The sequence below is a fragment of the Sinocyclocheilus anshuiensis genome, unplaced genomic scaffold (genome assembly GCF_001515605.1).
Source record: "Sinocyclocheilus anshuiensis isolate Anshui unplaced genomic scaffold, SAMN03320099.WGS_v1.1 scaffold183, whole genome shotgun sequence".
In the NCBI taxonomy this organism is placed as follows: domain Eukaryota; kingdom Metazoa; phylum Chordata; class Actinopteri; order Cypriniformes; family Cyprinidae; genus Sinocyclocheilus; species Sinocyclocheilus anshuiensis.
In genome coordinates, this window is record NW_015548309.1 from 4,413,656 (window position 1) to 4,426,010 (window position 12,355).

The window sequence follows — 12,355 nt, forward strand, 5'->3', positions numbered from 1 at the left end:
AACAGGGGACAATTCAATTTTTACAAAAAATTAATAAGTGAAGATTAAATGTGTAAATATGTAAGTACACACCAGCATTTCATTCTCTTTCTAATAGGTACAGTTTCACAACCCCACAAGCATCATCTTGCTCAAGGCATAGTAATATCCAAATATATATTTAAATCCATTAATTTAGCTTGAAATAGCAAAAATACAAATTTTATTAACACGTCTGTTAACACGTTGTCTGATAAAGTACTTAAAAATCCAACCGAAAAGGCACCGTGACACAGAATGATGTGTCTGCCTGCGGCCGCTGCAAAACAACCCAAAAAGCCAGTGCGTCTGACCGGGTTCCAAGACAGCCGATCCTGTTTGCCACTGGGGAGCACATTTCTGAACCCATCACTGCAATTTCTCCAAGCTGATGGGATTCCTGAACTTCAAAATGAGACTGACACTCATGCTGTCCAAGACCTGATGCCCTCTTTCCCCGAGTCATTACGGCTCACGCAGCAGCCCTGTTTGCTGTCAGAGCTCCAATACGTGTTTTTAAGCAGCTCTGATTTATTTGAGGAAAGGCTAAACACATCCTGACATCAGTTATTTTATTTGGAACCGTTCTCCCCTCTATAATTTTCAGCAGGTTAGTCTTTGTGTAAGCGCTCTGCTCGTGGAAGAAAGAGTCAAAGCAAACCAATATTGACATCAATATTAATCGAACACTGACATTTAAATAAATCAAAATATTTTTGCATATATTTGTATAAATATTTCTCCATATATATATTCTTTTTAAACATTTTTTTATTATTAAAAATAATAATAATAGTAGCTTTGTCCCCAGTTTGTCATGTATGTATGTATGTATGTATAAATAAATTATTTATTTGAAAAAACAATTTAAACATATATTAATATAATGGGCAAGGTGAATTAGCAAGATCTCTCTCTATTTCGAGACCCGATGCCCTCTTTCCCCGAGTCATTACGGCTCACGCAGCAGCCCTGTTTTCTGTCAGAGCTCCAATACGTGTTTTTAAGCAGCTCTGATTTATTTGAGGAATGGCTAAACACATCCTGACATCAGTTATTTTATTTCGAATCGTCTATAATTTTCAGCAGGTTAGTCTTTGTGTAAGCTCTTAGCTCGTGGAAGAAAGAGTCAAAGCACGCGTGACACTAGGGACTAGTCTTATTGTTGGTGATAAGACGGAGCGCGAAATCGCATTAAGAGCTGCGGCTGAGGTTCTGCCACCTTGTGCTCTCCAGGGTTTGCTGGGATACGGTTTGCTGGGAAGGCAAGACCGGCTGAGCTCTTGACACCAATCTAACAACAGTCGGATTCATCTCGTCAGCCGGAGCAGCCAGGTGTGGCGTCCGCACAGGAAGTCAGGGTCATGCACTTATTTAGACTTCCTGTTTCAGCAGAGCCACGGCAAGGTGCGAGTCCTAACTGAGGATGCTGGGTTTTAATTAGGACTCAGTCAGGGTAATAAATTACACAGCACAGCAGTGTAAGACTCCATCACATAGATGGAGAGAGCTTATTCGTTACTTTCAGTGCACGAGGCAATACGGAGAAATAAAATAAAAAAAATATGAGCAAAGCACAAAGGGGGAGGGATCTCATGAAACTTGTCCAGCTCATATTACACGACAAAATCTAAAGAACAAAATGAGAGAATATATTTAAAATCATTTTATACAAGTAACACACATCCCCATCTCAATTTCCCATTGTTGTGATTTAAATAAAATTAAATTAAAAATGTAATTATAAAATATACAAAACATGATAAAATGTAAAAAAAATTAATTATAAAATATAAAATAAAACTAAATTAAATAATAACAATAATAATAAATAAATATGAACATTAATGTGATTTACATCAATTTTAAATATCTTAACTATATCATATTTAAGCAAGTATTGTGGCACTACCTTCAATTTATTTTACAACAAAAAAACTAAATAAATAATACAATAACTAATATAAATAATAATATAATAACTACATAAATAAATAAAATGTTAATGTATTACATTATTTATTATAATTATTGGTGTGCTTACTATGATGAAAATATTGTACATTTTAAAAACATTTAAGAATCTTAAACGTATCAAAATTAGACATTATTTTCTTTTTTCTTTGGATTTTTAGGCAAAATATGAACAAGACATGCTTTCATGATGGTAACCTTTAGCATTTATGGTCCCATTTCTTCCGTTCATCCCTCTCTTCTTTTTTTTGTGTATTCGGTGGCACGCTACCGACAAAAACAAAACTAATCACTGCGTCCTCAGTGGCTCTGATGTCGAGAGAAAATAAGACTCATATTTTACCTTGTACATCCGACTACAAAACACCTGAATTGCTTACGACATTGTTGTGAGCGCGGAGAAAATAGCGCTCAGCGTACAACTGGCTGAGGGCGGAAATATGCTAAAACAGGACACTTCGTCAGCGGTCGTGGGCGGGGCCTCAGCAGTATGACGTCAAAAAATGGCTTGATACTTGAGACTGTTTAGGTTTTTTGGGGATTAAAAAAAAGGAGTGAATGCATTTTCATTGTAGCGTGGTTGTGTCCAGACACTGCTAAGACACATTTATATGCAAGCACCACGCAAATTTTGTATCCAACGTCCCCTTTAAAATGGCATGTCACAAAGCCAGAGGATGTTGTAATAAAAGCCAAACATGCGAATTCCAGCGTGACACTGGGTTTCTGAGGGCATAATGGGAAAAAAGCAGCTCCTTTACCATTCACAGTATGACACTCCAAACACGGCATGCCATCTTCAAAAACCCCTTTACTCCATTATGTCTCCTGTCTGAGAAGACTAGCAGTCTTATGTCTGAGAGATCAATGAGTCTGAAGAGAGTGCGGTGATGAACCACAAAACTCTCAGAACAGCCGAGAACATCAGACTTCCGTCATTTTCCACCTGCGAGAGCTAATAGTGCTGTTATCTAAGGAGATTAAGAAACATTTCTTTGTCTTTTTTTTTATCAGATGCATATGGGAGTTCTTTCACTTTTGCATTCTGATCCAGAGTTTCAGATGAAACAGGAATAAAGTGGTTTTGCACGGCACTGCAACAGCACCTCGTCCTTATGTGTTGTAAAGTTAAAGATAGGACTCCTACTCGACTAGTCGCAGCATTATTTTTGCATAAAATGAACTTATCACTAGCAGTTGCTGCAGCTCACGTCGCCTCAAATGACCAGCTCTCATTGAAAATGAAGGACTTCCAGTTGCTTTGTCACTGCAAATCGCTTTCAGTGTGACCGAGATGGAGTGAGAACCAGAGCTTTATGTCCAAGAAGACGAGATAGAAAGAGTTCAGAAGCAGCATTTGGGTTTGTAGGTCAGTCTGTGAAGGGTCTCAAACTACCAAACCACACAATATAGTTTCAAACAGACCCTCAAGGGTTAATATTTTATCCTTAAAGGGGTCATATCATGCGATTTCAATTTTTCCTTTCTCTTTGGAGTGTTACAAGCTCTTGGTGCATAAAGAAGATCTGTAAAGTTGCAAAGACTAAAGTCTCAAATCCAAAGAAATATTCTTTATAAAAGTTAAGAGTCAACCACGCCTACCTAAAACGGCTCGTTCTAACACGCCCCCACATGTCTACGTCACGATGTGGGAAGATTTTCATAACGCCGCCCAAATGTTCACGCAAAGAAAGAAGGCGTAATTTTGATTCTCGCTGTAGTATTGTTGCCGCCGCTGCCATGTCGTGAAGGCACTGTGTGTTTCGTTGTGAAAGCGAAACTACTTTGTTTGGTCTTCCAAAAGAGGACACGACTAATAATCAGTGGTTAAGTTGTATTTACAACACTGTTCCAGAACAGTTCAACCCAAATATTCAGATGTGTGCAGCACATTTTATGGAGGACGAGGACTGTTTCTTGGGAGAGTATAGCCTACAATGCCAGTTTCTGTTTCTATAAAGTGGGGCAATTCCAACTTTGCAAGGACTCACAGCCTGTAAGTAAGTTTTTATATTTAAAGAATTTGCCACTGACGATTCAAACGCGAGTTTTGAGCAGTGTAGAGTAGCACTTGTTGTTTGTCGTTTCTCCGATCACAAATGCAGACATGGTTTTATGTTTACGCAGCGCGAAACGCAACGCAACGTAAAAAGACAGTATAAGTCATTATAATCAGTAATTGCCCCATAACATGCATGTGTCCCAAATTGGTCACACATTCAGTCATTGACTATTCCTTATGTGTTAAAAATTGAAAGATTGTTTAATGTCAGAAGACATAAGGTCAGTAAGATTTTTTTTTAAGAAAAAGTAATACTTTTATTCAAATGAATACTTATATGCTTTTATTATACTTCTATTTAGAAATTAATATTTTTATTTAGCAAAAATGCACTTTTAAAAACAAAACATTGACCAAAGTGTTTTACATTAAGTTACAGTAAGAGGGGAAAAAATAAAAAATAAAATAAAATATAAAATAAAATAAAATATTTGTTGACCAAATATATGTTTAAAAGTTTGGGATTAGTAAGTTATTTATTTATTTTAAAAAATAAATTAAAACTTTTACAATTCAGCTAGTTGCCAAGGCAACATTTCCCATTTTAATTTAGTTTTAACTACTAAAATAACTTGATGTACTAAAATAAAAAGCAAATAAAATTTATAAATAACACATCTATAAAAAAAACCTACTAAAAATGACAAAAACACAACAAAAACAACAAAATTACTATATATATATATATATATATATATATATATATATATATATATAAACTGATTCAAAACATGAATAAAAACTCCAAGAGTATCTCATTGTTATTAAATTAACACTGATCCAAATCAACAACACTTGACAGATGATAAACAGGAAAGAAACAAAGAAACGCACACACAAAGCCGTCCACAAAACCCTATGCAATGATGTGATCTTGTTCAAGCCCTTGGTGCTTTTAAATGTTGCAGAAGACATAAGTAACAACTAAATAAAAGCACTCTGTATGATGTGAAAATCCCCACAATCAAGCAGCTGAAGGGACGGATCGGCTCTTGGGAAAACAGCGCAACGATTTTCTCACCACCCATGTCAACACTAATGCGTATCTGGCGAATTTAGGGGCATCTTTGTGAAGCGTTTTTGATTCTTTATGTACCCGCCTCAAAAAAGACACACCATTGGCTACAGTCCTGTCAGGACAAAAAGGCTCTTTCACATGCAAAGACGCTTCAGCCAGGTAGAAGTGTAGTTTCAAATATTTATAGACTCATTCTTGTAGACAGCGATGGTGCACTGCCATTAGGCTATCAGAGCTTTGGTGATCCTACACAGCCGAGACATTAAATACAACACACGGCTGGCCTTCCATACCGCTGTTTCCTAAATTATACCATCGATTGCCAGCATCAATATGTCTAATGACTGAAGACAGTGAAGTGGAGCTGAAACACCAGGCTCATCAGTAATGAAGTTGCGGATGGTGTCTTGTTAGGTCAATGAGTGAGTAAACAAGAACTGTTAGTTACAAAATAACTTCCACCACAGTTGCAGAAGCACACAAACATGAGCGCCGAGAGCGTTTGAGTTTGATCACGCTCTCTGACGATTTTATTAATGAAAAGTGGGCGGAATCATGACCTTTGCATCATCAACATGGAAAACAATCTGCCGGTGTGGAATCAATCACGAGGCCGTGTGTTGTAGTGACACGGATCACAGCGGCAGTGTAATTAAACAGGCCTGATTGCTTGTAAAGAGGAACACTCTGTAGAGTAGATGGAGACGAGAGGACACCTGGGAAATATATTCATAGACTGGAAGAGTTGCATAGTTATAATATCCAACCGCATATCATAAGGTTAGAATATCCAACATAGTTATAATATCCAACTGAACTGGCACTTAAAAAAAAAAAAATGACCAGAACGCATACTTTTAATTAAAAACTCATAGCACACACAAATATTGGTTCTTTTTTACCCAACTGTTTTTATTGATACTACTGTATTAAGTTCATTGTACTGTTCAATAAGATTTTTTGATGTTGCAAATGCTCCAAATATTTGTTCAAAAATACAGTAAAAGCAGTAAAATTGTAAAATATTATTTCAATTTAAAATAATTTTCTATTGTAATTTTGTAATAAAATTGTATATGCAGAGCTGAATTTTCAACATCATTACTTCAGGCTTCAGTGTCACATGATCCTTCAAAAATCACTATAATATGCTGATTTGCTACTCAGTTATCATCAATTATTATTGGAGCTAAATTATTAATAATTGATCTTAAGATTATCAATTCTGAAAGCAGTCTTTGCTACTACATTTGTGTGTGTGTGTGTGTGTGTGTGTGTGTGTGAGTCTTGATACCTTTTTTCAGGATTCTTTGATGAATAGAAAGTTTGAAAGAACAGTATTTATTTGAAACAGAAATCTTTTGCAACATTATATATGTCTTAACTCAAGAGAACGTCTATAATCAGTTTAATGTGTCCTTGATTTAAAGTATTAATTTCTTAAGGGAAAAAACCAAACTTTTAAATGTACATTTAGCCAACAAATATATATCTTTTTAATTGTTTATTTTTATAATAATTAGATACATTTGAAAAAAAAAAAAAAAAGCACACCTCTCCTCAACAAGGCACACAATAACTTATGTCTGGAGCACAAAAGTGAGTTAAACACTGAGATTTAATATTTAAGGTCAGAGCCTAAGCCTAATTCTAAACAATAGTAACAGTGATGTTACCTTATCAAACACTGAAAGCACTCTATTTCAGTCAGTTTTCATTATTTCATTTCATTTCATTATTTTCAATTAAGCTTAAACATAGTTGTAAAAACACAGCCCTGGGCTCAGTGTCCCCTGATTCTGCACACATGAACAGCATAATGAGTCCTGTGCTTCGTTTCTTTGTTGTGTGACACTGGCCTTGTGGCTTGCGCTATATGCATTAAAATGAGAGAGTGTTGCACACAGAGAGGTTTGCATCAGCTGTGGCAGCCTGTCGATAACATTTCCACATACAATTGGAAGTGGATGGAGGCTGAGAGAGCAAAACAATATCAATTAGACAGTTAAAGCTGTCATTATTCATTGTGCAATCATTATTTTCATACAGAAATGGCCTGTAAAAACCAAGATGCACAAATTAAGTCAGATCTGACACACACAAATCTCTCATATACGCATTGTGTACAGATGCATATATGCAAACCAACATGATTAATGCATTATATTAAAGCATTCAATTATGTATAGCTTTAATTAAAATTAAATTTGGCATTAAAGCATGTCACTGCAAAAAAATAGTATTTTGTGCCACTACAATCTTCATCACTGGCTGACATCAAAATCTATTGTGACCGCTACTCTGACCCCGATTCTTCATTCACTAAAACGCACTGCAAAACAAGCAGGGAAGATCCTTCACGAACATGGTGCCACATACCGAGTAAACAATTAATAAATATTCACTTTTAAACAAATGAAAACATATCAAAGAGTAAAGGTTCCTACATTATATGATAATAAAATATCTTAGATTTAGAGTTACTTTATTTATATACTTTATATTTCAGGAAATTTGTCCTGATTGTCCTGAAATTTGTCTAATGTGAGTTTGAATGTCATTTTAGGCAGAATTACTAAATGTAAACTCACAATTTGAGAGAATTGAGAGAAGTAAACTTGCAATTGCAAGATATAAACTCACAAGACTCGAGTCAGAATTGTAAGATGAAAACAGAATCTTGAGGGAAAGTGTGACATAAAAAAGTCACAATTATCCTGTGGAGGAGTTGTTAAAAGTGTGCTGCTCTCATGAGGACTGCTGGGTGTGATCATTTGTTTGAGTGTTTGAAGAAAGAGTGTGATGAAGTTTTCCGCTTTCCCGATGGTGCTGTTGTTGTCTTTCGAGTGCGAAAAACAGCTCATACTGTGAAGGACTGGGACGTCACAAAATGTGAGTGGTGGCGATGTGTGTAATGTATAATTATGTTCATTATGTCAAGCACATTCTATCAGAAGTGGTGGAAGATTCCTAATATAAAAGCCGAGGGTTGCATTCGTTCCTCTGGTGCACTTTTCTAAGGGCACATTCACAGAGACATTGACACTCACAATGGCTTTCTTACTGCTCAACGGCAAATTTCATTTTCCTCTATACTGTAGATTTAATAGCAGCTCTGCTGTGAGTGTTTTATTTCTTTTTGTATTATAAAGTAGGTTGCATTGTGGATTTTTCTTGCTCATTTGAAATAATAAAAGGTTGATGTACTGTGTAACATTCGCATTGCAACTCCATCTACAACTAAGCTGCACAGACATCAGTTTATTAACATATTATCACACACATTTCCATATCATTGTCTATGCAGTATTCAGCGTCAGAGTGAATAAATTCTCATCAAATTTTCATTTTTGTGTGAACTATTTCTTTAAAATCTGCGGCCATGCGTCTCAGCGTTATCTGAATTCAAATGCGGCAGCTCAAGGTGGATATTCAGGCTCTGTTGACCGACACAGTCATGGTGACTTTGTTAGTCTGACCCTGGTTTGTCTGGGCTCATTTTGTTGGGTGAGGTCGCAGGACTGTTGCAGTCTCTCATGAACAGTGATGCACTCAGGAAGACGAGATCTTCTCTGTGTCATGTGCTCTTGCTGCCCTCAAATTAGCACAGTGACTCACGACACACACTGAGCTTCCTTTCCATCTGACCAGTGTGTGTGTGTGTGTGTGTGTGTGTGTGTGTGTATCGACTGGCAGCTCCAGGCTGAAAACAGATTGGTTCCCTATTGTTGTTACAACATTCCCCCCGGCATACTGTATCAAAACAACTGTAGAGATCAGCCCATATCATTTTTTTAAACACTAGTTATTGGTAATATTTTACAATAAGGGTTCATTCATTAACATTTAACACCATGCACTAGCACTATAGGTATCATTAGTTAAAAATGAACAACTTTATTGCATTTGTTCATCTACGTTCATGTTAATTTAAAAATATGCTACTGTTCATTGTTAATTCATCTTCATTCATAATATATGAACTGAATTACATAATTAATGTTAGTTAAAATAGTACTAGCATATAAATAATTCAACATGATCTAAGATTAATGAATGCTTTAAAAGTATTGTTCATTGTTTGCATATGTTAGATATTGCATTAACTAATGTTATTGTATAGAACATTTTATTGCATAGAACATATTTCTGCTTTTTGACACATTAATCAGTAAAAAATCACTACAACAACAAATGCACTATACATTTAAAAAGTATTGTTATTGTTATTAATTCAAGATGTAAAGGTTATTATAAATAAAATGTTATTTATTTAATATTTTGTTATTATTAAAGATTATTTTTAATAATAATCTTTAATAATAACAAATAATAGTCATAATACTATTAAAACTTTCAACTCTATGATTGTTCTTGTTGTTGTTGTTGTTGTTGTTCTAAATTAAAACTTTCAACATTATTATAAATTACAGTTTATAAGAAGTTTTGCAATCCAAATGTTGGCAAATTTATCTTTATTTCGTAACTATGAGTAAACTATTTGTTAGTTTCTCTGTCTATGTAAACATGCAGCAGAAGGACATGGAAGCGTGCCAAATATTTTGAGTCTATCGGATGTTTACGGTTACTTTACCAAACAAGTTGTAATTATGTCAGAGAAACTAGCAGAGTTAATGTACTCATAAACATGCGTTCTGTTAAATTGTGTGGCGCTCTGTCTAGTCGCTTTTAACGCAAGAATGTGTTCCGTGTAAACGGCCCCCTAGACTGTCACATGTGGCCTCTTATAAGACAGGAGAGAGGAAAGAAAGGTGCGATGAAGTCAGACACTGGAAACGGTCCAAATGTCACCCAGACGTCTGTCTGAAGGCTTACGGCGGGAACACACTTTGTTTGCATTGACTGCTCAAGCTGGGGCACCTGACAGCCTCACAGAGACGTGTCACTTCCTGTCCACTGAAAGCACTGCATTCAGGCCTCGCTTCAAACCTTTTGTTGCATTTTCTTTTTAAAGGAGTAGTTCACACAAAAATTAACATTTGCAGATAATGCACTCACCCTCAGGCCATCCAAGATGTAGATTAGTTTGTTTCTTCATCAGAAAAGATTTAGAGAAATGTAAAATCACTTCCTCTCCAATGGATCCTCTGCAGTGAATGGGTGCCGTCAGAATGAGAGTACAAACAGCTGATAAAAACATCACAATAATCCACTTGAGTCCAGTGCATTAATTAACATCATGTGACGTGAAAAGCTACATGTTTGTAAGAAACAAACTATTGCTTCTTGCTAAAATACAAGTCCATAATCTATAATAAAGCTTCCTCCAGTGAAAAACGTCCATCCTCTCTCACGTTCTTTCACATCAAAATCCACCAACATATTTGTTTAGAACTGTTTTCCCTTGTAAAAACGGTGCTTGATCTGTGCATATTTCTCTCCCGATTCAAATTTTTCACTGCAGAAAGCAAAATGATGGATAGAGGACTCATATTTTAGCCAGAAGCAACGTTTAAAGTTAAAAATGTCTTAATGATGGATTTGTTTCTTACAAACAAGCAGATTTTCGCTTCACAAGACATTAACTGATGGACTGGAGTGGTGTGGATTACTTGTGGATTATTGTAATGTTTTTATCAGCTGTTTGGACTCTCATTCTGACGGCACCCATTCACTGCAGAGTATCCATTGGTGAGACAGTGATGTAAAGCTACATTTCTCCAAATCTGATGAAGAAACATCTTGGATGGTCTGAGGGTGAGGACATTTTCATCAAATTTTCATTTCTGGGTGAACTATTCCTTTAAAACCAACAACCCTTTAAGAGATGAATCGGTAAGCACAGCAAGGAATAACAGATGGAATAACAGATCCAATGCAAACACATCTTACCGGTGCACTTTTTAAGGCTTCCTGGCCGCTTTCCATGCATCCCCAGCTTGCATCCAAAGTTCTCCTCCCAGAACTCAGCGAACCACACGTTCCTTCTGTTATTGGAGAGTGAGCGGCTTCGGAAGTAGCGATCGAACGCTGAGGAGAGAGAGGTGAAGGAAAAAGAAGATAAGCATCTGAAAGAATGGCACACATTTATGTCGGTGAAGTGGTAGAGCATGCGCAAACCCTCGCTGGTATTCCTGTCTGGATGTCTGCGTCTAATCCGTGTTCCCACAGACACAATTATACAATGTGTTCTGACAAAAGTGCTATAATTGGTGGGTCTATTCCAGAGCTGGTGCCTGCAGGCCTGAGAGCCGGCGCTTGAGGGACAGTGCTATGATTACTTGAATGCAGACAATGACCAGAAGGAGGCTTGGATATGCTTGGCGCTATATGGATGCGGTATTAAGTGTCAGAGCGTGATGTCAATTGTTCGCAATGCTTGTGTGACACTATTGGAAAGCAGGAATAAATATCTCTATAAAAGTCTGAGCAATGCAATCTGGTGGAGATGAGAAGCACACTAACTGAACTCTTAAACTGCAATGCAAATATGAGAACCCGGGAATCAGTTTACTATGGCTGTTGACTTGTAGAAAGGCTTCTAAACAGGAAACAAAATGAACAATTGTATGTGTTTTCTTTATAATAGGATGAATTAATTAATGTATACTGAGACACTTTTTGATGTTGAGATGACTGTAAAATATTTGCCCAGTTAAAGAAGGAATGGATTAAAAAATAATAAAATAAAATCAAAATTACTACTTCATGACTTACCATGCATTTTTATAATTAATCCAGTAGTTTGCTATTACTGGATTTTTAAAACTCATTTTATAGACATTGCACTCACAAATTTCCAACTGATTAAATCAATCATTTGAAGTTCACCAAAACTATTTTTCATTAAACAAATTACTAAAAGTACTTACCATGATTCAAAGTATTATTTCTTACAGCTTGATAATCACTGTTTAAAATTCCCTAATATGTTTTAAAGTTTTCATTTTTATTTATATATATATACATTTTTTTTATTTATTTTTTTTTATTCACGCGTGGTTCTAAATATCAATCCTTTTGCTTATTCCTGTTACTAACACAATATGTTTGATCAATTGTCACATACACCACCATTCAAACATTTGGGGTCAGTATAAACATTATTATATACAGTGGGTACGGAAAGTATTCAGACCCCCTTAAATTTTTCACTTACTAACACAATATGTTTGATCAATTGTCACATACACCACCATTCAAACATTTGGGGTCAGTATAAACATTATTATATATATTATTATTATTATTAACTGTTATTATTATTTATGAAAGTAATATTTTTATTCAGCAAGGACTAATTAAACTGATCAAAAGTGACG

At 35.7% G+C, this 12,355-nt stretch overlaps 1 protein-coding gene across 2 annotated transcripts in view; it reads right to left on the reverse strand.

Moving 5' to 3' along the window:
* LOC107656388 (metabotropic glutamate receptor 8-like) overlaps window positions 1–12,355 on the reverse strand; it is a 187,518-nt gene that overhangs the window by 40,857 nt on the left and 134,306 nt on the right. For both annotated transcript variants that reach the window (XM_016444233.1, XM_016444232.1), the window contains exon 5: window positions 10,926–11,063. In XM_016444233.1, the coding sequence (XP_016299719.1) occupies window positions 10,926–11,063 (138 nt within the window). The remainder of the gene's footprint in view (window positions 1–10,925; window positions 11,064–12,355) is intronic.